We start from the raw sequence: 27,158 nt of genomic DNA, 5'->3' as shown, positions 1-27,158 counted from the left end.
TCTAAAATAAAAATTTTAGCTGTTCTGTTTCCATGCACAGTAGAAATAAATGTGATTTTAAACTCAGTAATAAACTTATCACCGTTTATTTCAAGTATTATGAATTATTTTCAGTTACTCCTCCAAGTGTATACTCTGTTATATTCAAAAATGAACCTTAACTTTACACAAAACTTTTAAAAAGTGAAAAATCAGAAAATCCTACATACAATCTGTACAGCCTCCACTTCTTTCTTCTTCTCTCTTTGACTATTACCTACCTTCTTTTTAGAGCAAGATAGTAGAAAGCTGGAGGAAGCAGTGAAAGATAAAGGTGATGAGATGCACAGAACTAGAGAGAAAAGGAACATGACAAAAATGAGTATCTGAGAAGCAGAAGATGGGAAAAAGAGTAACAGGATAACGTCTTTCAAAGGAAGCTAAATAACGTCTCATAATATCCAAAAAATACTGAAGGATGTTGTGCTATTTTTAAAAAATTTCTGTATGCAGTGCTACTTGAAATTAGAAGACACTTAATAGGGCTTGCTTAAAATCCTCAATGCACTGATCAAAAATGAACAGATTATTACACCATGATCCATTTCTAAAATGTGTAAAATCTCCAAATGACAAGAATCACAAGCTACATTAACATTTACAGTAAAATTCAGAAAAATATGATCAGCAGAAAAACCACATTTAATTAATCTTGTGAAAAGCTGGCACATCAGTGTTCAAGTGATTCTGTTATTGCACAGTCTGAGATACTGCTTAGCATCTTCTAACTTTGTGACAACAACTATCTGGAGGTTTGTGTTTTTTTCCCTCCACTGCTCTGAACCCTGTGCTGTACCCTTGAAGACTTACCGCATTCTCTGTTCTCACTAACTTAGTGGGAAGCTGAAGTGTAACTCATGAAGTTGCTTCCCTAGTCTCTAAAGACCATGGAAAAGTACTATGGACAGTTCAGTCAACTACTGCAAGAAGATTTTGTAAATCCTCTGTGAAATCCTTAAGTGAGTGTATAAGATTAAAAAGTAAGCTATGACAGTGTTTGCAAAAAGGGATTTACACCTTTATATTTCTTAATTCAGCTAGCTTTTACTTACAAGTTTTATCTTTATTATACTCAGTACCTCAATAATTAATTATTAATAAACTAATTCTCAAATTGGATCCTCATGTTAAGTGACTCAAATATGGATTCTTAAGCAAAAGGCAATGCAGCATGTATAACGTTGCATTTATATGATTCACAAGCTGTTTCTGATCTTATTTGTCATTTAGTGTTTTAACTTGGCACTCCCTTCCCAGTTCTTCATATTTTCCCCAACCAACCCAACTGAAAACAAAGTATGGTACTAGTCACAGATATAGAAGCTACTTATAAGACTACATAAGGAGCAGGCCACATCCACCAAGACATTAACTAAAAAAAAAAAAAAGGAGGAAAAATGAAAATTGGCTAGGATGCAAAAAAAGTGCAAGTTCCTTCCAGACACAGCTTTTCAAATCTTGTACCTTCGGCAAAACTTCCCTGAGTTTTATACTTGCAATAGGTATCTTCAGAGCATAGCATGTACTATTTTTCATGTGTACCTATAAGCCTAGATACATCGGAAGTTCTACTTTTGTACAAAAATATGTAGTAACTGAAGACCTACCACTGCACATACTTTATTTCCCTCCTTAACACAGTATCGGTATCTACTGCTCCTAGTGCTCATTTAAAAAGTTCTCTTTGCTTCTTAACCAATTGGAAAACTGATATCTACTTCCACAATTTTTCTGCCTTTCCTTCTTTTAGCGTTGCACAGGTAGAAAGAGCTAAGGTCTTCCGTGCAATAACAGCAAGATCCCACTTTCCAAAATTCCAGATAAAAAACTGGAAAAAGGCCTAGGAAAGAAAATAAGATGACTATCACCATTTTGCAGGTGTTCTTTAATCTCTTACCTTTCCTTTCCCGTCCTCCTTCAACACATACTGGCCAACCTCCTACAGCAATGCAGAAATCCAGAAAAAAAAGAAGGAAACAGACCAGCATAATAGAGGAGAAGTTCACAGATGTTGACAGTATAGCATATCACAGCATGAGAGAAGACAGAACTATTTAAAATTCATTTTTAAGAGAACAAACTATGGTAACTTCAACAGTGAAGAATCTAGGAAAATACTCTGTAGATTTAGATAGAAATATGAAAGGGAAAAAAACAAAACAAAACAAGGAATTGTTTCCTGGAACACAGGAAACCTGCAATATTTCTGCCCAAATCAAGGAAACCTGTCTGATAACCTGGACTGTTTATTAAGAGCTGAATTTATATAGGACTAATTCAGGGCAGTAGGCAGGAGGAAAGGGGATGGATGAATGTGCAAGAGGAGGAGGAATCTAGCTTTTAATTAAGAAACACTGAAAGTGAAAAAGTCCTAGGAAACTAAATTTTCTACAAAATGTGTTAAAAAGAATACAGATGAAGGCAGAAATCTGAAAATATCCTAACAATTAAGTTTAAGAGTAAAACAACAGAAATAACTGCTAGCATTCGCAGTTTCACTGATGTTAACAAAAATTATTCATTTTGAATTACATATATTGGGATAGACTACTTAAAGGATTACTCTTTCCTGTGTTTATTTCTTTAAGGTCGTTTTTAAGCCGAATCTCCCATTATAGAACTCAGAATGTTCTTGACAATGAATGCCTACTTTTATCAGAACTCCTATGAAACAAACTATTTTAGAATCCAGGTCTCCCTTTTGAAAGCTGCATCTTTATCAATCAAATTAAGATACATGAAAGTCTAAAAAAAAGGCAAGCCCCTTTTCACAGAAAGTGATTGTACTTTTACAGAAAATGCAGAGAGGCAATCTACATTTGGATGAAAATGAGTAAATACAGACATATTACTACATGAGAAGAGTAGAATTTCCCTCTTCTACAGGATACTTGGCACAGAATTTATAAAACAATGACTTTTAGTAAGATATATGCAAACACACACACATACATACCTCATATTCCTTTCTGCAGACTTTTAAAACATCATTCTTTGAAGAAGCCTGAAAAACAGAAAATTTCTCCATTTCATGCAGAAAATAATAAAAACATGTTGTAAAATAAAAATTGTTCTACCCTTACGGTAACTGTGGTAATCATGGATCCAAATTTCTTATTTCTGCACCAAGCTTGTTGGTACCGGATGCACACACAAAGCAAGTTAGTTTTCATCACATGTTTACTGGAGAAGGTGGAATATTGGAAACATTTAGGAATGGAAGAGCTTGAGCACAAAGTTTCACCATTTTCCATGCTCAATAACATTTATTTGTCTTGTTCCCTTCTCCCTCTAGAACATAAAGTCCTACAGTTCAAATTGTAAAACCAATTTCCAAAAATTTGCCTTTCAAAGTGCACATCACTTTCTTCTTTAGAGTAACTCCTGCTCCTTTTTCATGTCAGATATTAAAAAATACTATTATTACTTACATTAGGCATTTCCCCCTCCAGTAACTTAAAATACCAGGGTAAAATCTGACCTCGGACCTACAGTAGCACCTTCTTCAAAATGCCTATAAAACTCCCCCAAGTTTCAAGAATCAAAATTAGCATTCCAAGTATTTCCCTATTATCCTTACTGTTTTGCCAAAGTATGTATTTTTTTGTTTGTTTTAATTAAAAATATGTGAAATCTATCAACCAGAGTCCACTCAAGTACAAAATACAGCCAAGATTCCGAGACAGCATACTCTACAATCAACAATACAGCATTTGATTTTGAGAATAAAGGGAAATGATTCAGCTATCATAAGATTAAATTAACAGAATTTCATAGGACATGATAAATGGAAGGGTTTTTTTTTTTTTTTTTTTTTTTTCAATCAGATCTGCAAAAGACTTAAATGTTAGGATAAATTTGAAAATTTTACTAACAGATACATTTGGAGTTATATATGCATATTATTTCCAGAAGAATGAAAATATTTTCTGAACTACATTTATGTCTGTCCCAATTTTTCCATTTATTTATTCCTCCTTTTCCATTTTTTTTATTCCTCCTTTTCCATTTATTTATTCCTCACCTTTTTTTCACACTACTGTTTGCATACTCACTGCTCATCTCTTGTCAAATAGCTTAAACTAACTATATGCTCTTTGGTGGAGGTAGCCTTTTTTTTTTGTATTTTGACAACAATTTGCAGTAGGTTGCTGGTTCAAGATTACACAGGTAATGTGCAAGACACTATAGTGAATGCATCTTAGTACATCTGTGCTCCAGAACTGAGTTATACAAATGACAACAAACAGCTGCACACTTTTTGTTTCTGAAAACATATTTATAGTCATATATAGTCATAAGCATATGCTGAGAAATAGAAAATCAGAAAATGCTTCCCAGATTTTTGTTTAAAAGGTAATTGCTAATTTCTGTGTTATGCTTAAAAGCGTCACCCAACCAAAACGGTGATATGGTAACACCAAAGACTGCATAAACATACTTTATTCCATCTGATAAATTAAAATGTCTTTGAAGAAGCACAAAAATCTATTTGGGGCTGTGACTCCAATGTTGCATCACTAAATATAGCACTGCAAAAAAAGAGAACTTAGAAAAAGTCACATGTTGCTTTCCACTAGCATTATTTTAGAATAAGAACTTTCATGCAGATTGTAAATATATGCATATATATATATCAATAAATTATGTTTATCATTGTAGTGGGTTTACGTGGCAAGGTTTTGGTAGCAGGGGGCCATAGGGGTGGCTTCTGTGAGAAGGATCTAGAAGCTGCCCCATGTTTGATAAGGGCCCCACTGCTGACCAGAGCCAAGACAATAAGTGATGTTGCTTGCACCTCTGTGAGAGCATATTTAAGACAGGGAAAAAAACGCTGTGCCACACAGCAGCTGGGAGAGTGAGAGGAGTAAGGAACAGCCGTGCAGGCGCCAAGGTCAATGAAGAAGGAGGGGGAGAGGTCCTCCAGGTGCCAGAGCAGAAGTCCCCTGTCATCTGTGGTGAGGACCATGGTGAAGCAGGATGTCCCCCTGCAGCCCATGGAGTACCACGGTGGAGTGCAGGGTTCCACGCTGCAGCCCGTGGAGAAGACCACATTGGAGCAGGTGGACCTGCACTGACGGAGATTGCGGCCTGTGGAAGACCCCTTCCGGAGCAGATTCTGGGCCAGAGCTGTAGCCCGTGGAGAGACCATGCAGGAGCAGGTGACCTGGCAGGAGCTGCTGCCCGTGGGGGACCCAGGTTGGAGCAGTTTGCTCCTGAGGAACGGACCCCGTGGTATGGACCCATATCTGGAGCAGTTCTTGAAGAGCTGCTGCCTGTGGGAAGCCCACGCCAGCTTCCATAAGGACTGCATCCCGTGGGAGGGACCCCACAGCACAGGGGACAAGAGTGACTGAGAAGGAGCAGTGGAGAAGAAGCGCTATACACTGACCATAACCCCCATTCCCCTGCACCACTTGGGGAGAGGAGGTGGAAGAGGGTGGATGGGGGGGAAGGTGCTCTTGGTTTCTTTCATTTGTTTCTTGCTTCTCTAGCTTGTTAGTAATAGGCAATAAATGTTACTGTCTCCCTATGCTGAGTCTGTTTTGCCCGTCACAATAATTACGGCATGATCTCCCTGTCCTTATCTCAACCCCTGAGCCTTTTTCATTGTATTTTCTCCGCATTCCTCTTTGAGGAGTGGGAGTGTGAGAGCACCTGTGGTGGAGCTCATACAATCATAACCAAAGCAAAGATAGCTTTGGAACCTCTGTAGATGTAGTTAATAAATTACTACTATAAATCAACAAAATGGAGCACAGCAGCAGCAATCACACACCAAATGTTTGCAAACCAATACTAGAGTGGATTGGCTCCATTTGCCAAGTGACATGTTAGGACACAGCTGGAACAGTGTTGCACCCAAAGTTCAGAACACATTTGAAGAAACGGCAACCTCCGTGGCTGCCAGGAGGACCAACTATATCTTGGGGTGCATCAAGCACGGCATTGCTAGTTGATTGAGGGAAGCTTTTGTCCCGCTCTACTCTGCGCTGGTGCAGCCTCACCTCGAGTACTGTGTGCAGCTCTGGGCACCACAGTACAAAAGGGATGTAAAACTGTTGGAGTGTTCAGAGGATGGCTACAAAGAAGGTGAAGGGCCTAGATGGGAAGACGTATGAGGAGTGGCGGAGGTCACTTGGCCTGATCAGCCTGGAAAAGGGGAGGCTGAGGGGAGGCCTCATTGTGGCCTACAGCTTCCTCACAAGGGGGAGTAGAGAGGCAGGCGCTGATCTATTCTCTTTAGTCACCAGTGATAGGACCCGAGGGAATGGAGTCAAGCTGCAGCAGGGGAGGTTTAGGCTAGAAATCAGGAAGAGGTTCTTCACTGAGAGGGTTGTTGCGGAGGGAAGCAGTCATGGCACGAAGTCTGTCAGAGTTTAAGAAGCGTTTGGAGTGTGCTCTTAGTCACATGGTCTAAAATTCTGGGTAGACCTGTGTGGTCCCAGGAGTTGGACTTGCTGATCCTTATGGGTCCCTTCCAACTTGGGATATTCTATGATTCTGTGACTCAAGTAAATAATTGGCACCGAGTCAGAAGGACATAGGGTTCACTACCTGGTAGAATAATAGAACCAAATCTGAAATGTTTTATGAACAGATCGGCCAAACCTTTATTATGTTTAGTTAAATAGATAGAAGTTTAGAAACTTTGTATCTCTGGTGCTACCTTTCTCACTGATTAGTTAGCCTTATCTGTAAGACCATACAGAATTGTATCCCATGACAGGGAAGAGGGGCAAGACAACCCAGGCTTGGAGGATGTTTCTGAAAAGAACAGGTGAGGAACTCATGGTATGGCCACGTCCTGGGACATGTAAATGACTTTCTTAGTATGCATGTCTAAGTTGATATAATAAGATAAGAAAGAACCTATAAGAAAGAACCATAAAAAAGAACCATAAGAAAGATGGCCTTAGCATGTGCAAGAACTGAGTTCAACCAGCAAACACAGCGAGGAAGGCTACTGACAACCACCAGAAATCCCTGAAAGACCAGAGGAAACAAACGCACACACATCAGGGACATTTACATACTTTAATGAGTTCCTGGAAATACTATGAATATACTGATTATACATATTTATTAGATATCCGATAAATAATAAATATGTATGTTTTGATTGTATGTAACTCCTGTTGTTTGAGTAATTCAGTGCACACACTAGTTAAAGTGATCCCCTTTGCGTCCCGTGCCGCAATTAAAGAATGCCTGCTTTCTAAAACTCCAAATTGAGTCTTAGAGAGTTTCTTTGTCTGACTTTTACAGTAACATACTAACACAGGACAGGTCAGACAGAAGATTAATTAAGTATCCTAACAGAGAGTGTTCAGGCAGCATCTTCCCCTCTGCTCCCTTGCTCTCTGCCAAGCGATTGCAGAGCACTGACTAAGAGGTGAGGAAAAAACACTCTAATGTTAACAAAGCCAGGTGTCTACCCAAACAATCATTTATGTTTTCATAGAATATCTGAGCTGGAAGGGTCTCACAAGGATTGTCAAGACCAACCCCTGGGTCCACCAAAAAGTAAAAATAAAAATCTGCCAGATCAGGTGTCTGAGAGCATTATCCAAACGCGTCTCGAACTCCAGCAGGCTCGGTGCTGAGACCACTGCCCCGGGGAGCCTGTCCCTGTGCCTGACCTCCCTCTTAGTGAAGAACCTTTTCCTGATACCCAGCCTGAACCTTATGTTTATAAGGTCAAGTAACCTTGGATGGTTGGACTCCAGACAACCATTTGAATGTCAACAAAGTCAAGTACCCATGCTTGCAAGAGACAGACTGACTCCTTCAGTAGCTTGTTAACTGCCACGTTTGGCACTATGGAGAGATGGCTCTTGGTGGAGTCTAGGAACAGCACATACAGTATTATCTAAGCTCAGAAGCGGGGGTTCGAAACAATCACAGACTGTGCTTTTAGTCAAAAGGAACGTTATTTTAGTTAGGATAAACTTCCTAGCCATACGTCCCAAATCTTAAACGCTAATTTTACCACCACATGGCAGCATCACAGTTGGTAATGTTTACAAGGTTCTAATGTTTAGTATTTTACACTAATAGAGAGCCAGTCAGATCTGCTAACCTTGACGAAATCCCACTGGAGTAGAAAGACACTCAAGAATCTCACGTGCTTCTTACATATCTGAAGTAAAAGCCAGGCAGACTCTATGACTTCAGTTCTCTTACAGAACAGGAATCACATTTAATTACATTAAGCTTTTCACCCTACTTTTATTGCTTTGTTTGGGCTTTTCTTTGTACCCTAGTTTGCCCATCCTGTAAAAGTTTTTCAGTATTTTCAGGATGGCCAAAGCCTCCTTTGTGGAGCTACAGTAGACTTCAGCTTTTACTTTTTTATTGAAAACTGACTCTAACCATGTAAATTCTCTTTTTGTTCTTGAAACTTTGTGGCTGACATTTATCATCAGTAGAACTTCCTGGGAATTTTCTTGTATTTTGCAATTTAAAAAAAAGAGTTTATGTGGTAATATAATTTTGATGTTAAAAATGCCTGAAGATCACAGTGAATTCAACAGAGTTATTTGACATTAACCATGGAAAAAAACAATTAGAAAGCCTTACCTGTTTACATGCTTGCCGACATTCCACAGCAATAGCTAGCTCACAGCAACCTAAACCAACCCAACCATCAGACTTCTTCAGAACTCCTTTAAAAATAAAATTACAGGACATATTACAGTAGTAAAAGATCCTGTGCCATTATTTTCCCGTCCCTACCCATGAGTATGTTACTTTTCAAATATGATACTCACGTTCTTGTTTAAAAAGCCAAGTTACATATTACATTTTATTAGAATTTAAGTCATTACAAACCAACTTCAAGCAAGAAAAATAGGTCCATGCCTTAATAAATGCAGAACTTGACAATTAAGTACCGAATTTAAAGGTGCTTTATCCAAACCATTTTATATGCTCACTGAAAATATTACAGTTTGATAATTTTACTTATGTAATATGAAGTGTAAGCCAACAGAAACCAACAGGAAAAAAAATGTTAGAAACAACACTGTCTCAGACCCATCCCTTTACTGGCTTCAATAGCACTATAGTTTCCTATCAAGTTCCTTAACACAGAATATCTTTCTTGATTTTTCTTCCAGCTTCCTCTGTACTTTCTCTACCCCAATAACATGCTTTCATATCCAGAATTATCTTAAATAAATGTTTCTCATCTTCCTTTCTCTCTTTTTCTATTTTATTTTGCTACTCCCATTTTCCCCATTTCTTATCTTAAAGTTACACAGGAAAGTGATCTTCTGCAGTAAGTTGTTTCATCCCTCTGATCTATATTCACAAATGTGTTAAAGACATCATAAATAATAATAATAAAAAGAATGTATTCCTGTACCTATTTCCTCACATAACATTTATGACAGAAATAATTACACTGAAGGTTTAACCTATGCAGCAACCTGGGACCTGTGGCAATGTCACACTTCTTTTTTTAACAAGAAAAAAAAATGATTTAGCTCAAACGAACCACTCATTTTATTAATAAACATGACACACATACATTGTATCCTTTGTGTAGAAATAAGAAGTAGGAGGTAAAAGAATCAGTTGCTTAATTAAAAAAAAAAGAGTTCTTAAGCCCAGTAGAAATGCCTTCTTAGAAAAGTCAAATGAGATGCCCAGCTTTGAAAAGAAGAGAAAGAGCTGGGTGTAATAAACCATTGAGCTTAAATTTAAATGCTAAGAAAATATTGGGAAAAAGACTCAGAGTCATCAAAAATCATTGCAAGCAATGGAAAACAATTACCAGTAGGTATGTATTGTGATCAAAATTGCTTTGAACAAAAAAACACTTGGCTGGCTCTGCAAAAACAGCTGGCATGGAAATGCATTTGTCTTCTGCCTTACCAGTATCAGTCTCATGACATTCTGATAAATTAAGAAAATACATTAATATTAAATTTATAAAGAAGCAGCAAAATCTTCAGTTAAAAGATCATATTTTCTAGCAAATGGAAATATTAAGTACTTTTAAAAAATGCAAATTAACACATTAATGCTTGACATAGTAGGTGGAAGGTACAGAGAGGCAAAGGTGAAGAACAACTTTTGGATGAAGCCTGCTTGAAGTGCAGCTTGACTGCAGTCAGCCTGAAGTAGTGCTGTATCATCTAAATAGGCCAGAACTTCTGGAAGGACTGTGGACCAGTGACACAATGATCTTTTTGAAGACTGTCCAAATCCTCTTTACCTCTGCTCAGAGTCTTGGCTCACCTTTCCAATTCAACCTAGTTGAAAGCAGCAGCGAAGGCCATCAACAACCGCAAATTCAGCTCACCTTCCACTTCCACAAGCAGGGTAAGGAATTTGTTTTTCAGAGATCGAGCATCTTTCTGAAAGTGTTTAAAAACTGTTGTAGATACATCAACAGCTTGTAAACAAAGCTAAAAAATTCTGAGTTGATGAACTGTTTTAAACTAATTCCAAGTCACACAAATATATTTAACTATACATCTACAGGTCATTGCCAAAACAGGTACTCACTATGTTCTATTTTAGGCCTAAAAATTGCACTTGTTTCTGCACAACTTTTGTAAGTGGAGCTACACAAACTCCTCCTGGTGAAAACTGTAATAGTCAGTAGCATATTTATTAGTAGTATTGACATTTTAAGTTTATTTTGTAAAGTTTATTTTAAGGTAAATGAAAATTAAGACACATTAAATATCATGTGCAATCAATATGAGAACAAGATTTCCAGAAACCTGTTCCAATAACCAGCTATATCCAGGTGAAACATGATAAATCCATCCGTATAGCTTTATTGCAGTCTCCACAAGAGTATTGAAGTCAGAAACAGTGGAAGAAAGCTGCACAAAAGTGACACATTGGAATGCAATCTCTGATACATGTTTTGTGATGAGATAATCAAGCTACACTCTGAAAATATGAGAAACAGGATCACAGTGGTCCCCAAGAAACAGAAAAGAAGAACAAAAGAGCTGGAAAAAGAAGAAACTGAGGAACAAGTATGCTTATTTGCTTGTGTCACAAAGTGTACAAGAAAGCCCAGGTCAGAATGTTGATTTCTCTGATGAAGTCTTCTACAGTCTGCTTACAGAAAGTGATAAAACTGAAAATCAGAACACAGCTACCATCTAGAATTATAGGTTGCTGGACTCCCCTCACCTTCTCAACTGGAGCCTCTCAATCACCCTTTGTAAGTAGCTTCAATAATATAATGTGTGCATGGTGGCAAAGAACCTTTCAGTTCCTAGACAAGCTCCCCAAAATAAATCACATAGTGTAGGCCTACTAGCTTTAATAAACAAACATCAACAGACTCGAAGTTTTTAAAAAGAAATTCTCCATTAAATCACTGATTAGTATCCACCTTCTTTTTGTTTCACAGACTACTTCCTTAACATCTAATCTTAAGTATTTTGAGGCTTATAGCACAGTATTGGCGAGGACAATAAAATATGACTTAACAGTACTGTTTTCTTAGGATGAGCCATAGAAGAAAGTTTATAAACCACTATCACAATCATTTTAAGGATGCAGGAAAAAAAAATGTGAAAAGGAATGGTAGCTCAAGTGGTAGCTTTGAGAATATTAACATTTTAAGGTAACTATCATGATGAAGTTTCTTGTAAATAAAACAATTTCAAAATGTTAACAGAAATCAGTAATATCAAGCAGGGAAGAAAGGGAAGAGGAGGAAAGACTATCTATGAGAATACACTAAGGGTATCTCAAGCAGCAAATTATAAGGCAGAATCCCAAACTATCTATATACCATGGTATAACAGGATGCCATTTAAACCCACACGTAAAACAGGTTTTCATCTACATTGTTAGCTAACAGCTAAGCACTTCATACAGAAAGAAAGTAACTATTGAAGTCATCTGTTTATCTGGTCAATTTTTCACAACTGTGTGTGGTAACAGCAACATTGAGATAGCTGTATCATCACTGTGCCTGTGCATGCATCTGTGTGTAAAAACATATTGTGGATGCTGTATTATGAAATAATCAGAGATGATGATCCAGTCAGAACTCAGTTCCTGGCTATGCTGTAAACTCTATCATGAACTATTTTCTGTATTGAAAGTAGTCAAACAGGAGAAAAATCAGAGAGAAAACCACAGAATTATTGAGGTTGGAAGGGATCTCTGACGATTGCTTAGTCCAACTACCCTGCTAATAGTAAGCTCAGTAAGAGCAGACTGCCCATGACCATGTCCAATAAAGTTTTGAATACCTCCACAGGTGGAGACTCTACAACCTCTCTGGACATCCTCTTCCACTGTTCAATCTTCCTTACAGCAAAGTTTTTTCTTATGTTTATTTGGAAGTTACCAGTGTTCAATCTGTGCTCACTGACTCTTGTCCTGTCACTGAGATCCCTGATAACAGTGAGATGAGTACATTTCCATCTTTACAGCCTACGACCAGGGAATTGTACACATTGGTAAGATCTGCCCTCAACTTACTATTTTCAAGAAGGATAAACAATCCCAGCTCTCAGCCTGTCCTCGTATCATGTTCCAATCCCATTAATTTTCCAGTCCTTTAATCATCTTACACAGACACCTTGAAGGAGCTTTTTGCTGGACTTGTTCCAGTCTATTCCTGTCTTTTTTGTATGAAGATGCCCAGAACTAGACACAGAACTCCCAGTGTGGTCTCATCAATACTGAAAAAGAGACAAGAAATCACCTTCTTTGATCTGCTGGCAACATTCTTCCTAATGCAGCCCAGGTACTCTTGGCCTTCTTTGCTACAACAGCTGATCACTGGTGCATGTTCTACCTGCTGTCTACCATGATCCCCATGCACTTGTCTACAAAGCTGCTTTCTAGCTCGTCAGCTCCCAGTGTGCTGTGGAGCATGGGAGTCTTCCCCAGCTGCAGGACTTCACGTTTTCTTTTTCCCATGATGTTCCTGTTTGCCACCTTTCTTTGGTTTGTCAACATCTCTCTGAATGGCAGCACAAATATCTGGCCTATCAACCACTCCTCTCAGTTTTGTATCATCTGCAAACATGTGGAGGGTGCATTCCGTCCCACCATTAGTGAAAACGTTAATAACAGGACTAGAACCAGCACTGACTCCAACTGGACTTTGTGCCACTGATCACAAACCTTTGAGCCCAGCAGTTCAGACTGTTTTCAATCTACCTCCACTGTCTTCTTATCTAGTACATGCCTCAACGGTTTGCCTATGAAGATGTTAAAAAAAAAAAAAAAAAAAGATTTACATCACCATTGAAGGAGCTTTCTCTCATAAATCAGAAGATAATAAAATCCTACCACAAAGACACTGAGAAGACTCACACCAATTCAGAAAGCCCAGGAAGAAAATTTGGGAGTGGTTCATTAACAAAGACTCCCAATGCTTTTTTTGCTTGCTTACACACACCTAAATTTCAAACCAAAATGTGCATTGCTCGGTTACAGTAAATCCATTGCCACTCATTTGTATGTGGCTATTAAGCTTCAGTGAAGAATGGGTTTCATAGAAGCATAGAATCATACAATATTCTGAATTGGAAGGGACCCATGAAGATCACTGAACTCAACTCCTGGCTCCACGCAGGACCACCCAATAAATCAGACCACATGTCTGAGATCATTATCCAAACCACTTGAACTCCGTTAGACTCGGTGCTGTGACCACTTCTCTGGGGAGCCTGTGCCAGCGCCTGACCACCCTCACAGTGAAAAACCTTTTCCTGATATCCAGTCTGAGCCTCCCCTGTCACAGCTTCATGCTGTTCTCTTGGGTCCTATTGCTGGTCACCAGAAAGAAGAGACCAGTGCCTGCCCCTCCCCTCAGGAGGAAGATGTAGGCCATAATGAGGTCTTTCCTCATCCTTCTCTAAGCTGAACAAACCAACTGGTTTCAGCCACTCCTCCTACATCTTTCCCTCTAGATCCTTTACCATCTTTCTTGCCCTTCTTTGGACACTCTGTAATAGTTTTATATCCTTCTTATATCGTGGTGCCCAAAACTCCAAGTACTCAAGGTGAGGCCACAACAGCAGCAGCTCAAAATTTATCCAATTTTAGGTGAGATAAAATAACTGCAACTCCAGAAGATATTACAGATTTTACTAGTTTTACTTACACCTAAGAAAGCAAATGTCTCTGCACGCAGTAGAATCAAGTTTGCCTCTGAAACAGTGACAGAAATCTGAGTAGATGTAAAGTTGCCACATTCTCCTCTTTACTCACTACCACTTCAACCCATATCATGCTAATTTCACTCAGTTTTCTAGAAATGACACATGATACAAGAATACTAGTTAAGACCAAGTTCATCTGGTTTTGGCCTCTCCTTTTAACATAACAGTCCTGTCTTAAAACTTATGCTTTAACCTTATAAATCTGCCTGCACCAAGCAGTCCGGTTCTTGTTCTTAGCCTCCACATTTCTTAAATTATGTTTGTCTGGTTCTCACTTTTTCTCCCCATTATTCAGTTTTTTTCTACATGATTCTGCAGCTGGAACAACGTTGCAAGAATCCATGATTTTACAAATCAGGTTAAGGTATATTGAAACTAAAAATAATAGAAAGCCTTTAAAGTAAATCTAATATTTCATGGATGCATCACAGAAACACACATATTTAATCATACAAAACATATTCAATGTTTTCTAACTAGGAAAAGAGAAGAAGTGTTAAAAGAAAAAGATACAGAGGTAACCCAGTGTAGATTAAAAGAAACTAGAATCAAAATACAGTTTATAATGGAAACATACTGAAAGTTAAATTATCAAAACATCTAGGGGTGCAGGTGGTAGACACTGAAACACACACTTGGTGAAAAAACAACACAATCCAATGGTAAACTAGTATTTCTTACCTGGCAATGAAGAATTTATACAACCCCACACTTCTCCCTGAAAAGTGAAATGCAAATAAGCAAAAGTAAGTCTACAAAATAAGAGTTTCTAACAGACAAAAAAAAAAAAAAAAAAAGTATTTTCAGTTTTAAGAGTTCTTCCAACCTACATACCATTTGCTTTGACAAGAAGATTGCCATGTCCAGAACATCCAATCAATAGCAGCATTTTTGTAGGTGTAGACCATACTGTGCTTACCTCACCACCTCACCTACGCTAGGTAGTCAACTTTTTCCACCAGTGTTCCAGTATTTACAGTATCAAGTAGCAACTGTTTAGACAAAGAGGAAGATTTATCTTGGACCAAGACCTGTTGAGAAGTTACCTTTCGAAGTTACCCCTTGTTACCCTATCACTCCTTTCCACCATTTGTTTTAAACAACAAAATCAAGCCATATGCAAAATAAATAAAAAAAAAGAGGTTTTAAGGTTCCCCAGAGATAGGCAGCTTCAGGGGAAGTTGGATCTGCTGGGTTTCCCCTCACTCTGAAGCATTTCTGGTCCTGCTAAATGACCAGTGGCTAAGTGGCTGATGGTATCAAGCATAAGAATTATGTAAAAAAATATATATATATACTTATATAGGTGGAGTGGGAAGAGGCCAGGAAAAAAACAGATGTTGAAGAGCTTACAAAAGGGCTCTTGCCCCATCTCCCTCATTACTGGTATTGCCAAGACTACTCAGCCAAAATAATGACTATGGGGGATTATTTTTATATTTTTATTTTTATTTTTTTTTACAGTGGGGTTAGTATAAAGAACTCTCAGGTCAGACGCTAGTCTGTCACAGGTAGTTCTGTTATCTACCCAATAAAAATTACAAATATCCTGGAAGATGGAGGTTTAGGCAGCAGAAGAACGATTCAATCTAAGATAAGAATTTTAGTTCCCATGTCAGAAACAACTACATGTTACAGTGGGTGTCCTGTGCTGGAAGGCTGAAAGAACTAAAAGCTATGTTAGATGGTCACTGTCCTACAACTGGAGTCTTACAGCATGATTTTTAATATCGTAGTTAAAAAAGACATGAGTGCATACAACTCTTCAAGGATTACATGTATTTCAATATAGTCTATCTGGATTCAACTTTTTTGAGCAAGCACTTGGAGAACCTTAATTAGATGAAACTAGAGGAAAATTATTCATTCTAAGAAGACAAGTGACAGGTCTTAAGGGGCTTTAAATGAAATAATGTTAAATGTTCTTCAAGAGAAAAGTTCAATTCAACCATACGAACAGCAAGCTAGGTTGTCATGCAATGACTCTGTCACCACAAGAATTACTGACTTTCCAAAGTTAAAATTGATCTGTATCTAATCATCTAAAACTGTCCTCTGTATCTGTGGGAGTTTCCTATAAGAGTAGAGTCAAAATCAGCTCAAAAGAAAAAAGTAAAGATCTGCTGTTTCTACTAGTTACACTCATTTGGTTCAATTGATTTCGTTTATTTGATGAGAAGATAGTCTTCTCTTGTTTTAGCAAACAGTGCACTACTTAATACCAGGCAAAACCCTTTCTACCATATTAACTGCAAGAACAATGTCAGTGCTCTATAAAACAGACCAACTGATTAAATTCATAGCCTATCCACTCCTCTGTGGATTGTCACTACAACACCCTTCCAAAAAAGTGGGCTGGCATCTGAAAGGAGCAAACTGTTAACTTAATGCACTATTTAACTATTCTTTATCTAGATGTTTTTAAAAATGTTAAAAAATATTATCAGTGCAGCAATATTAAGATATACACTAAACAGCAAACTTGCAATTTATAAAGATGGTAATTGTTGAAAAAAAATGTATCAAACATTTTCCCCCTTTCAGATACTCTCCAGTATCTAAAAATCTATTAAACAGATAAATCCTACTCTTCCTATCAGGGGATAAACAATGAAGAAAAACAGTACCAAAACAAATTCTATAGACTACTTTAAAATGCTTTCCTGCCACTAGTTTTACTCATACCATCAGTTGCCTATAACTTACCAAGACCTTACAGCTGATGATCCACAGAAAGCAAACCTTTAAAAAAAATACTTTTGACACACAGGAGGAAAGGATCTATAAGCAAACATTCTTGCAAAGTAGCCTGCAAAATGCTACGGAAAGATTTACTACTACACATTGACCATTTGGGCTGGGTATATGCTTCTAAACTAGATGGATTTTTCTCACAGTCAATAATCTATCCATCTAATCTTTTTTAGAAAGGTCCGGATTCTTTCTTGTAATTTTTGTTACTTCCAAACAAAAACAAACATGTTGAAATATTTTAAGTTACCAAGAGGGACGAATTAAGAATTAACAATTCCAGAATTAAGAATATAAATACTAGTGTTTGTCTAATCCTCAATTAGATCATCACCAATATAGGGAACAAGTTACTTTCTTTTTCATTCCTATTTTTGGAATATATTAGGATATATATCACTCCTAGGAAACTATAATCTTCCTTATTCAACAAAACATTACTTCAGCTTGTCAGAAATGCCCATAAACCCTTCAGAGCAGTTATAATGGTATTCCATGCGTTAGTCTACCTGCCAGCCTTGTCTCATACACAAGCTGGAACACATGATCCAATTTAAGTCACTGCTATCAATTTCCAAGTGACAGTCACTCAGCACAAATTTTCACACTATAAATCAGATTTTCACTGGATTTCACAGATTGCATGACCACCAAGTAGCGTAATATATAAGAGCTTTATAAAGAAATCCTACTTTGAGGATCTAACTGCAGTTTAAGAAACTTTCTAGCCCCTAAAACAATGAAGAAAACATTTGAAGACACACATACAGGTTATGCCAGCTCAAAACACAGAAAGTAATGAAAATAACTCTACAAGTTAAATTTGAAATTTAGCTTTTGTAATCAAAACTTTGTTAATGTTTTGTTTGTTGTTTTAAATTAAAAACAAGCTAGCCTTACCATTGATTCTGGACAATACTCAGGTGCTCGCTGCAGTAAATGCTTCAAACGGGAATCACTCTTAGAAGATAATATCTGTTAGAAACAACACATAGAAAGATGTAACCACATATTGGACACATTATTTGTCAACTGACTTCTTCCTTTTTAGTTTCACTACTCTCTACTTGTTGACAACTACTGCTAACAGTTAACAAGTAAACAATGAAAAAGTTGTTTTTTATATATAAATTTATAATCTTCCAAATATGTTGCACTTTTTACAAAGGAAGGACTTTCATTTTTTGGAATTGATTGAGAATTTTGTCCTAAAACTCTTCTCTCCAGAAGTTCCAATTGAATAGGCAGTGTGAAAAACAGAATTTCTGTTCCACGTATCAAAATATTACACCAACTCTATTTACTTAACTAACCTGCTAAATACCATGTGACCTCAGGCAATTAAACTCCTTCCAGGAAAAAAAATTGTCATGGAATACAAAAAGCAAAATTAACAGGAGGAATGAATAATTGAGCAAGATCAAGTTAAGCATCACTTAAGCAAATGGATCATCTAGAAGTTCAAGGAACTGGACGGGATGCAACTGAAGATGCTGAAAAGCTGGCCACTATAACTGCAAAGCAGCCTGCTAGCATTTCTGAACAATCGTGACGGTTGGACAAGGCTCACAATTATTGAAAAAAGGCAAACGATGCATCCATTAGAAGAGCAAGAACAATTCAGGGAATTACAGACTGCTCAGCCTATCCCCACCTCTCAAGACGACTATGTAAGATCATCTGAAGAACAAGAAGGTGACTGAGAATAGTCAGCACAGGCACACCTAGTGCAAATTTAGCCTGAGAGCTTCCTATAATAAAAAGACTGAAAAGATTGATTCAGTAAGAAAAAAAAAAAAAAGTGGAGAACAATGTATGTTGTTTACCCTGACATTAATAAGGCTTTTACGTGGTCTCCCATAGTATTGCTAGAGCCAAATTAGTGAAACATGGATGAGACAGGTGAACTATAAGGTGGGCAGCAAAGTGTCTGCATGATAGATCTCAAAGATTGTCTCTCTGCTGTTCAACACCAAGTGAACTCTTTAAACCACTTTCCAGTGGTAATAAAACAGGATTCACATCAATACTGTTTAATTGCTTTACCAGTGTCAGAAAGAATCCTCAGCAAGTACACAGATAGTCCTAAACTGGGAACTGTCAACTGGAGGGTGGAGCTGCTACTGAGATGGGCTGATAGGAAATGCAAGCATTTTTCCTTGCTGAGTTTCATAGAGTTCCTGTTGGTCAATTCCTTCCATCAGTCCAGGTCACTCTGGATAGTAGGCAGTACTGCCTTTGAGATTATCAGTTCTTCTTCGCAGTTTGTTATTACCTGAAAACTCAACAAGAGTGAATCTGTTGCTTCCTCCAGGTCATTAATAAAGATGTTAAACAGGACAAGTCCTAGCATAGACCCCCTTTGGTCTTATTGGCCTTCTTACTGGTCTGCAGGTAAAATATGACCCATTTTAACTTCTATCATCTGAGCCCAATCATCTAAACAATTTTTTACTCAACTACCTTTTCATCATCAAAGCCATCATATCCTAAAATGAATGGCAATATACTGAGGGAGAAAGTGTTGAAAGCCTGAAAGTCACTGTAAATGACATCCACTTCTTTCCTCTCATCCAGAAATCCAGCTAATTTATTATCAATTGCAAGCAAGTTTGACAGGCATGACTTACCCTTCACATGCCGAAAAATGTGTTTCAGGAGGACTCTGTCCATGATCTTCCCAGAGATTTAAGAGAAGATTACTAGTTTCCTGGATTGCAAACAGTCCTTTGGCTTTTTATTTTTCCTTTTTTTCCTTCCATATTTTTTTTTCTTTCTGGAGTGAGGGCAGTGGAGAAGATGGGCACGTTGTTTGCCTTTCTCCAGTCACCAGGGTCATCTGTTCTGTACCTTTAGAGTCACCACCCCATGTACATAAACCTTCATCCCACAGATTTTATGTTTAAGACAAGCAAGTAAGTATAAATCTGTAGAATGGTTTGGGTTGAAAGGGACCTTAAAGATCATCTAGTTCCAATGCCCAGCCATGGGCAGGGACACTTCCACTAGAACAGGTTACTCAAAGCCCCATCCAACCTGGCCTTAAACACTGCCAGGGATGGGGCATCCACAACTTCTCTGGGCAACCTGTTCCAAATAACACATCCCAAGATTGATTCAACAAAGACAAAATAGTTGAAAGCTACACAACATGTAAAACATTAGAAAAATAGTAGACAGCCCCTCCGGCTAGTTTGGTAGCCTACATCAAAGGTTCATTCAAAGTATTCTACCAACCTGATCTAAGACAGCTCTTTATGGAATGGGGGATGACCCTGCCTTAGACTTGTTACAGGCCTCTCACCACAAAGACTCTGAACATGGTGATCATCTGCGCAGACAGATATCATCCGGACAAGCCAAGATCAGAATAACTTAGAAAACAATAAAACAAAACAAACAAACAACCACAAAGAAAACCCTACATACTAATTAGAACTGTTATAGCAAAATTGGGATGAAATTTGACAGTGAAAAGCTCAAGGCCTTTCATGAAGAGCTAACAGTAATTCACGTGATAAACTGGGAACTTCAAGTCAGTGGAACAAAAAAAAGAATTGGACAGATTATTCCAAATGCTTTCTCAATGCAGCTGCTAAATTTGCCAGCTGGAAAGAGCTGTAAGAAGAGTGTTAAACATGTGACAGGCTTTGCTTAGGATACCATCTACAGTTTTGTTTACCTGTATTCAAAGAAAGAAATTTATTCCGGAAGGGCTGCAAGAATAATTACAGGACTTGAGAGTACATTTTATGCAAAGAGACTCAAAACCCCCTTGTTTGGCCTAGATGGTTTTACTCTATATCAGGAAGGAAGAAGAGCAATGTAACCTGAAAGTTTTGTTAATATCATCACAAATAAATAGCATCTTAACCATAAGCAGGTTCAGTCCTTGAATAGCCTCAAAACATGTAATCAAGAAAGGAAGGCAGGTAAAATCCAAGGGCACAATCTTAATATAAAACCTGTGCATATGTATGCTTTATTTATATAAAATGTTGATGTACACAAATATATACACATATGCACACTAAGTTGTAGAACATATATTTATACCTTTGGATAATAAGTTGTGGAAAAATATTTCCCAAACTTGGATTTAACATAAATGGCTCTTGGTTATTACCATATGAACAGAGTACGAATAGATTTTTGTGGATTCACAAAGCCATATATCATAATGAACATCTCAGATGGCTAGCTAAAAAAACAACAAGGAAGAAGAAAGAACACTACCAACATTTTGTTCTTCATTTTCAGTTCTCCAAAACTTGGGAACACACATGATCCAGAAATTTAGTACCTACACCCCTCTCATTTCATAACATGCTTATCCATTCTTGACAAAATCCTGACCTCAAATTTGTATCTTTGTCTCCTCAACTTCAGCAGAACCTGCTGAAGAACACATGACAAAAAGGAAGAGGACTACAGTATTAAACACTTACGGTCTCATTTAAATAACAATAATGGTACATTTCATGATTCACACATAGATAATCATTTACTTAAAATGCTAATCTTGCTACATAATTATCTAAAGGCATGATTTTAGCTCTGAGATAAAATAAATTTTAAAAGATGCTTACCTGTTCACAAACATCACGGCACATTAGGTTGTCCTTTGCATGGTAACAACATGACAAGCCTATGGAAAAGTAGGGAAGGGGACAAGATGTTTAAAAGATTTGAAGCACTCAACTATCGCTTCTGAACAGAATTATCCAGTTGATGGCCTATTGGGTTAACGTATCTGATCCACAGAGAATATGAGGAATTTTCCTTCCAAAAACAAACCAACAAAAACAAGCCAAGCAAACAAAACAGACAACCATGAGAAAATTTTATTCCCAAATTGACATTCATTAGCAGGTTCCACCACGTTTAAACTTCACTTACTGTTTCACTGAAGTGAAAAGCTTTGGTTTACACTTTCATATTCCTGTTACAAAGTCATGATGTTAGAAACATACAACTTGCAAACAACAACTGGATTGCAAGCACATTAACAAAGTGATGGAGAAAACATCTTAGGCTCATAATGAAAAAACATCCAGCAAATGAATTGTCACAAAAATCTACAACACCTAACCAGATGTACTTTAATGAAAGCTGTACTTAAACACAGAAATAATGGTTACACAATCAAGTTTGTGTTGCTTTGTTTCACTATATGTCTCAGAAATTTTTCATCACATAAATTCACCTCTGGAGTAAATGCTGCATTAAAGAACTAAGAATCCAGTTTCTAACCTATGAAGAGAATTCACGTTGTCTTAGGTGCCAACGAATATATTCAACTGTATGTGCCACTATGATTTGAGTTCATGAATATTCTGGACATTAAGTTATTTAGTATTTTCTGACCTTTTATCCGTTAGTTTGTAGTGGCTGGTAACCCTCCCATTATGATTTAACATACATTAAGGCTAGTCCTTCTGAATCGCTTCCACTGCTGAGCTTCACATCTTATCAATTATACCAAAAAGCATCACAATGAAATATCAGTGTACTAAACCTTATGACCATTTAATTCATTTTATACAAACCCTAATCATGTATACATAGAATCATAGAACGGCTTGGGTTGGAAGGGACCTTAAAGACCACCCAGTTCCAAACCCCTGCCATGGTCAGGGACACCTCCCACCAGACCAGGCTGCCTTGTCCAACCTGGTCTTGAATACTTCAGGGGACGGGGCATCCACAATTTCTCTGGGCAACCTGTGCCAGTGCCTCACTACCCGCTGAGTGAAGAACTTCCTCCTAACCTCTAACCTAAATTTCCCCTCTTAGTTTAAAGCCATTCCCCCTTGTCCTATCATTATCTGACTGAGCAAAAAACTGCTCTCAACCTCTTTTATAAACCCCCTCTAAGTACAGAAAAGCTGCAATGAGGTCACCCCAGAGTCTTGTCTTCCTCAGGCTGAACATCCCCAGCAATCTCAGCCTTTCTTCTTGGAGGAGGTACACCAGGACTCTGATCATCTTTGTGGCCCTCCTCTGGACCCGCTTGAACAGATCCACATCCTTCTTGTGCTGGGGGTCCCAGACCTGGATGCCGCGCTCCAGGTGGGGCCTCCCAAGGACAGAGCAGAGGGGGACAATCACCTCCCTCCCCTGCTGGCCACCCCTGTGTTGATTCTGCTCAGGACGCAGTTGGCCTTCTGGGCTGCAAGCACGCACTGCTGGCTCATGTCGAGCTCTTGATCCACCTGAACCCCAAAGTCCTTCTCTGCAGGGCTGCTCTCAATGAGCTCTTCATCCAGTCTATACTCCTGTTTGGCATTGCCCCAGCCCAGGTTCAGCACCTTGTGCTTAGACCTGATGAACATCATTAGGTTCACAAGGGCCCACTTTTCTAGCCTGTCCAGGTCCCTTTGGATGCCACCCCTTCCTTCTGCTGTATCAAATGCACCATTCAGCTTGGTGTCATCTGCAAATCTGAAGGGGATCTCACTATGTTGTGACAAAGATATTAAGCAGTACGGGTCCCAGGACAGACCCCTGAGGGATGCCATTCATCACAGGCCCCCACCTGGACATAGGTGGAGTGCAACCTTCAAGCCAATTCCTTGTCCATTGAATGGCCCACCTACCAAATCCGTATCTCTCCAATTTGGAGAGCAGGATGTCATGTGGTACTGTGTCAAAGGCCTTACATAAGTCCAGATAGATGACATTGGTCAGTCTTCCCTTGTCAACTGATGCAGTCGCTCCATCGTAGAAGGCCACCAGATTGACTAGGCATGATTTGTCCTTGGTGAAGCCATGCTGGCTGTCTAGGATCATCTATTCATGCAACGTTATCTTAAATAAGTAGCAAATTTAACTGGCTAAAAGTGATGTGCCTAAGTCAGAAATTGAAGTTAGGAGCAATAATCAAACGCAATTCCCGAGCTCTGCCCTTCTGCCTCTAGTTAATCTCTGCTGAAGTATCTTACAGCCTTTCTCTCTCAGTCAGCTGTTTTCTGTCTCATTCCAACTTTCTTCGGTTTTACTAAAAAAATCCCAAGGTTTAAATTCAAGATTTTATTCATGTCCAACCACTGTGAACATGGATACCCTTCCTTCTTTGATAAGCTCTGCTATCTCAGCCATATAAGCAAGTCTATCAAGGAAAAGTTGACTTTTTTCCTACGAGCAGAAATCAAACCTGTGGAGCAACGATACGATATACCCACAAATGCCTTGATAATTACAGTTTTAGGTGCTCGGCTATTACAGTTTTCGTATTTGCCACTCATGTGACAGCACTGCCAATGCGATGTGTTTATTAAAATTGATCTATATATGACTATATATGCTTGTGCTGCCTTATTAATGTCTTTATTTATTTATTTATTTTGGTGACACAACTTTCGTGCAAAGAACTAGATTTTACCGCTATCCTTCGCCATACTCGATGCCTTTTTAAAAAACACCCAGTACTTTGCTCAACACCACGCTTCCACCCGGCGAGGACAGAGAGGGCCGACACCGGGGAGGCGGCGCTGCCCCTTCCTGCCGGCCCTCGACCCTCGCCCACCTGCTGCGGCTCCATGCCCGCCGGCGACAGCGGGCACCGGCGATGCCGCCCCCCTCTCCCGGGGCTCCCGGCAGCCCAAGCCCGGGGGCGACCCCTCCGTGCCTGCCCCGCCGACAGCCTCGCCCCTGCGCCATGTTGTCGAACGGGGTCCCGCGGAGCCGCCTCCCTCCCCGCCCTCCGCGCCTCGGTACTCACCGGCCGCCCCAGGGGCGAGCAGCGGTGCCGCCGCCAGGCAGAGCAAGGCCCAGGGCCACGGGGCAGCGCCCGCCGCCTCCATGGCCCGGCCGCGAACGCGCCCCGCAGCGACGCGCCGAGCCCCCGCCCGCCCGCCCGCCGAGCGCGCTCCCGCTCGGCTCTGACGCCGGCAGCTCCCCCTTCCCCCCGCACCCGCTGCCGGCCTCCATTGGCTGCGGCTCCCCCGGCCGACCCCGCCCCGCTCCGCCCGGCGGCCGCGGACATTCCAGCGGGCGAGGGCCGCAGCCGCCGCCGCGGGAGGTGCGTCCCGCCCCGCAGGGCAGCGGGCGGCGGGCGGCGGCAGGCCTCGCCCTGAGGCGACCGGCGGCTGAGGTGGCGTCACCGAACGACTCCTTGGTACCCCTGTCGTCCCTCGCCGTGCGGATATTCGGATTATTAATGTATTTCTGCGTGTTATTTTAAAATTACTGGTTGTAAGCCGGCCGTATAGCATGACACACCTATACCATATGTGCACGGTCACAGACAGGAGAGTTCCCTCAGCCAGCCCCACCATCAGCCAGCCTGCCCGCTCCCCACCCAGCAGCCACGCACCTCTCATCACACTGTCGTATACTATAGACTTCACTTTTGGAAAAGAACCTGAAGCGCTCATTGGGACTGCATTTTTTTTTTTTTCCCTCTTCTTTTTATCCTTTCATTCAGACTGTGTCGTTCACCAGTATGTGCTGCAGCCTGAAGTCCGGTGTACCTCAGTTGTGAGAAGCTCCTTTTCCTGGCAGCAGGAAGGCAATGTAACCTGTTGAGATTCAGTCCTAAGTGGAGACAAGTTGGAGGCAAGACTTTGCAATTGTATTTTTTTTTTTTTTTCTACAGAGATCACATCACCCCATTTTTTTTATTATTTTTATTTTTAGAATTCAAGAGAAATTATGCAATGAGTTGAAAGCAGATTTAAATTACTGCTCATTTCATAGCTGGAAGCTATTTTTCCCTCAAAGAAAGCTGACCGTTTCGAAGCAAATGGGCCAACTTCTGACAGTTCAGACTGTTTGGCTAAATACCTTATCCATCCCATTATCAGATTCTCTGCCAATAGTAATACAGGAAAAATTAACTCCGTCCTCCGAAGACAGTCTGAACAGTCACCAACCTATTAATGTCTCCATGTTTTTATTTTTTATTTTTTTATTTTATTTTATTTTTATTTTTTTAGCCTGGAGAATCTGTAGTAACTGAGTGCTCTTTAGTTCCAGTATCAAATTCATAAAAGGTCCAGAAAAAAACAAAACAATACAAAACAAAACAAAAAAAACGGCAACAAAAAAAAACAACAAGAAAATAGTGGAGAACACTACAATGAAATGAAAAAGTTTTGTATCTTATCCATCTGCTTATACACCAGTATAGAATAATTAAATCATACTACATGTTGGAACAAAGCCGTAAGAAATGAAACCACACTTAATTGTATTTTAATTTGAAGTTAAATTACAGTTGTTGCTGTAGATGTTAATTCAAGAAACTGAATCTGACTATAAAAAATAATACTCTTTGTCTAACGTTTATGTGTAAGTGGGCCTACATGTATGTTAAACAGGCAGGATTTTCCCCGTAAGCCCATATGCCAAACCTAAGGCATATTCTGCTAGTTTTAGCTGCGTATTTCAGCATTTATAATTCACCACGGGGCCACTAGATGGCAGCAGATCCAAAACCAGAAAAAAAAAATAAATAAATAAAACAAACCATCCAAAAAAAATCGGCCATTGCACGCTGGTTTCGTTTCACTGAATTACAGGTTGGTCTGAATGAGTTAGACGATTTTTCCCCAGTTATGCTAAATGGTTTTATTGGGCTCAGTTTCAGATGTGGGTGAACACAGACTGCTGTGCATTCTGTTTCCTCTGAATGCTATTTCAGTGCAAAATTGTCATCAGCAGTAATAATTAACTATTCCACAATCAAACAGGCAGAAGAAAGACATGCTGCTATGTCTGGTAATTTAAAGGCTCTGGATTTTCACACCAAGACACATCTGCAGCTCCAGAAGAAGTAACTGAGACCACTGCAAGTATTACTTCACTTTAAAGAGGCACACTGAACTTGGAAATAATACAAGATTTGAAAATTTGGATTTCAGTTATGGCAGCACAAGTTCTTCTTAAAATGGGTTATTGTTTAACCCAATTGTTCCAGAAAGCAAGGACTTTTGTTCCTTGGAGCTTGGATATTAGTCTGCAGACTACTGTTTTCCGGTTAAACTGTGCATATGGACCTTATTAAAACAGAACGCATTTCAAAATAATCCCTACCCAATGTCTAACAGTGAGAAGTGGAATCTTGGGGCTTGAAATAGATGCCTTGGTGTAAAGCAGCTTGTTAGAATTATATTGACAGCATACTTGCATACTTTCTAAGTCTAGTGGTAAGACAAACCTTGCTCATTCAGCTATTTTTTTCTGTAGTATCTTGTTTAG

The 27,158-nt window shown here is 39.2% G+C and overlaps 1 protein-coding gene across 4 annotated transcripts in view; it reads right to left on the bottom strand.

Moving 5' to 3' along the window:
• Positions 1–27,158, bottom strand: part of LOC118161078 (reversion-inducing cysteine-rich protein with Kazal motifs) — a 108,614-nt gene that overhangs the window by 32,021 nt on the left and 49,435 nt on the right. The window contains exons 1-7 of one of the 4 annotated variants that reach the window (XM_035316088.1): positions 24,679–24,808; positions 21,545–21,603; positions 17,856–17,930; positions 14,886–14,922; positions 8,623–8,708; positions 2,996–3,043; positions 1,937–1,978 (exon numbers count right to left, since the gene is read on the bottom strand). In XM_035316088.1, the coding sequence (XP_035171979.1) occupies positions 1,937–1,978; positions 2,996–3,043; positions 8,623–8,708; positions 14,886–14,922; positions 17,856–17,930; positions 21,545–21,603; positions 24,679–24,760 (429 nt within the window). In that variant the 5' untranslated portion in view covers positions 24,761–24,808. Of the gene's footprint in view, positions 1–1,936; positions 1,979–2,995; positions 3,044–8,622; positions 8,709–14,885; positions 14,923–17,855; positions 17,931–21,544; positions 21,604–24,678; positions 24,809–27,158 lie in introns of those variants that run through there. The other 3 variants (XM_035316089.1, XM_035316090.1, XM_035316091.1) reach the window with 3 other exon arrangements.

The sequence above is a fragment of the Oxyura jamaicensis genome, chromosome 2, assembly GCF_011077185.1.
Source record: "Oxyura jamaicensis isolate SHBP4307 breed ruddy duck chromosome 2, BPBGC_Ojam_1.0, whole genome shotgun sequence".
Classification (NCBI taxonomy): domain Eukaryota; kingdom Metazoa; phylum Chordata; class Aves; order Anseriformes; family Anatidae; genus Oxyura; species Oxyura jamaicensis.
The sequence above is the reverse complement of the archived record's forward strand: the minus strand, read 5'-3'. Positions and strand labels throughout refer to the sequence as shown.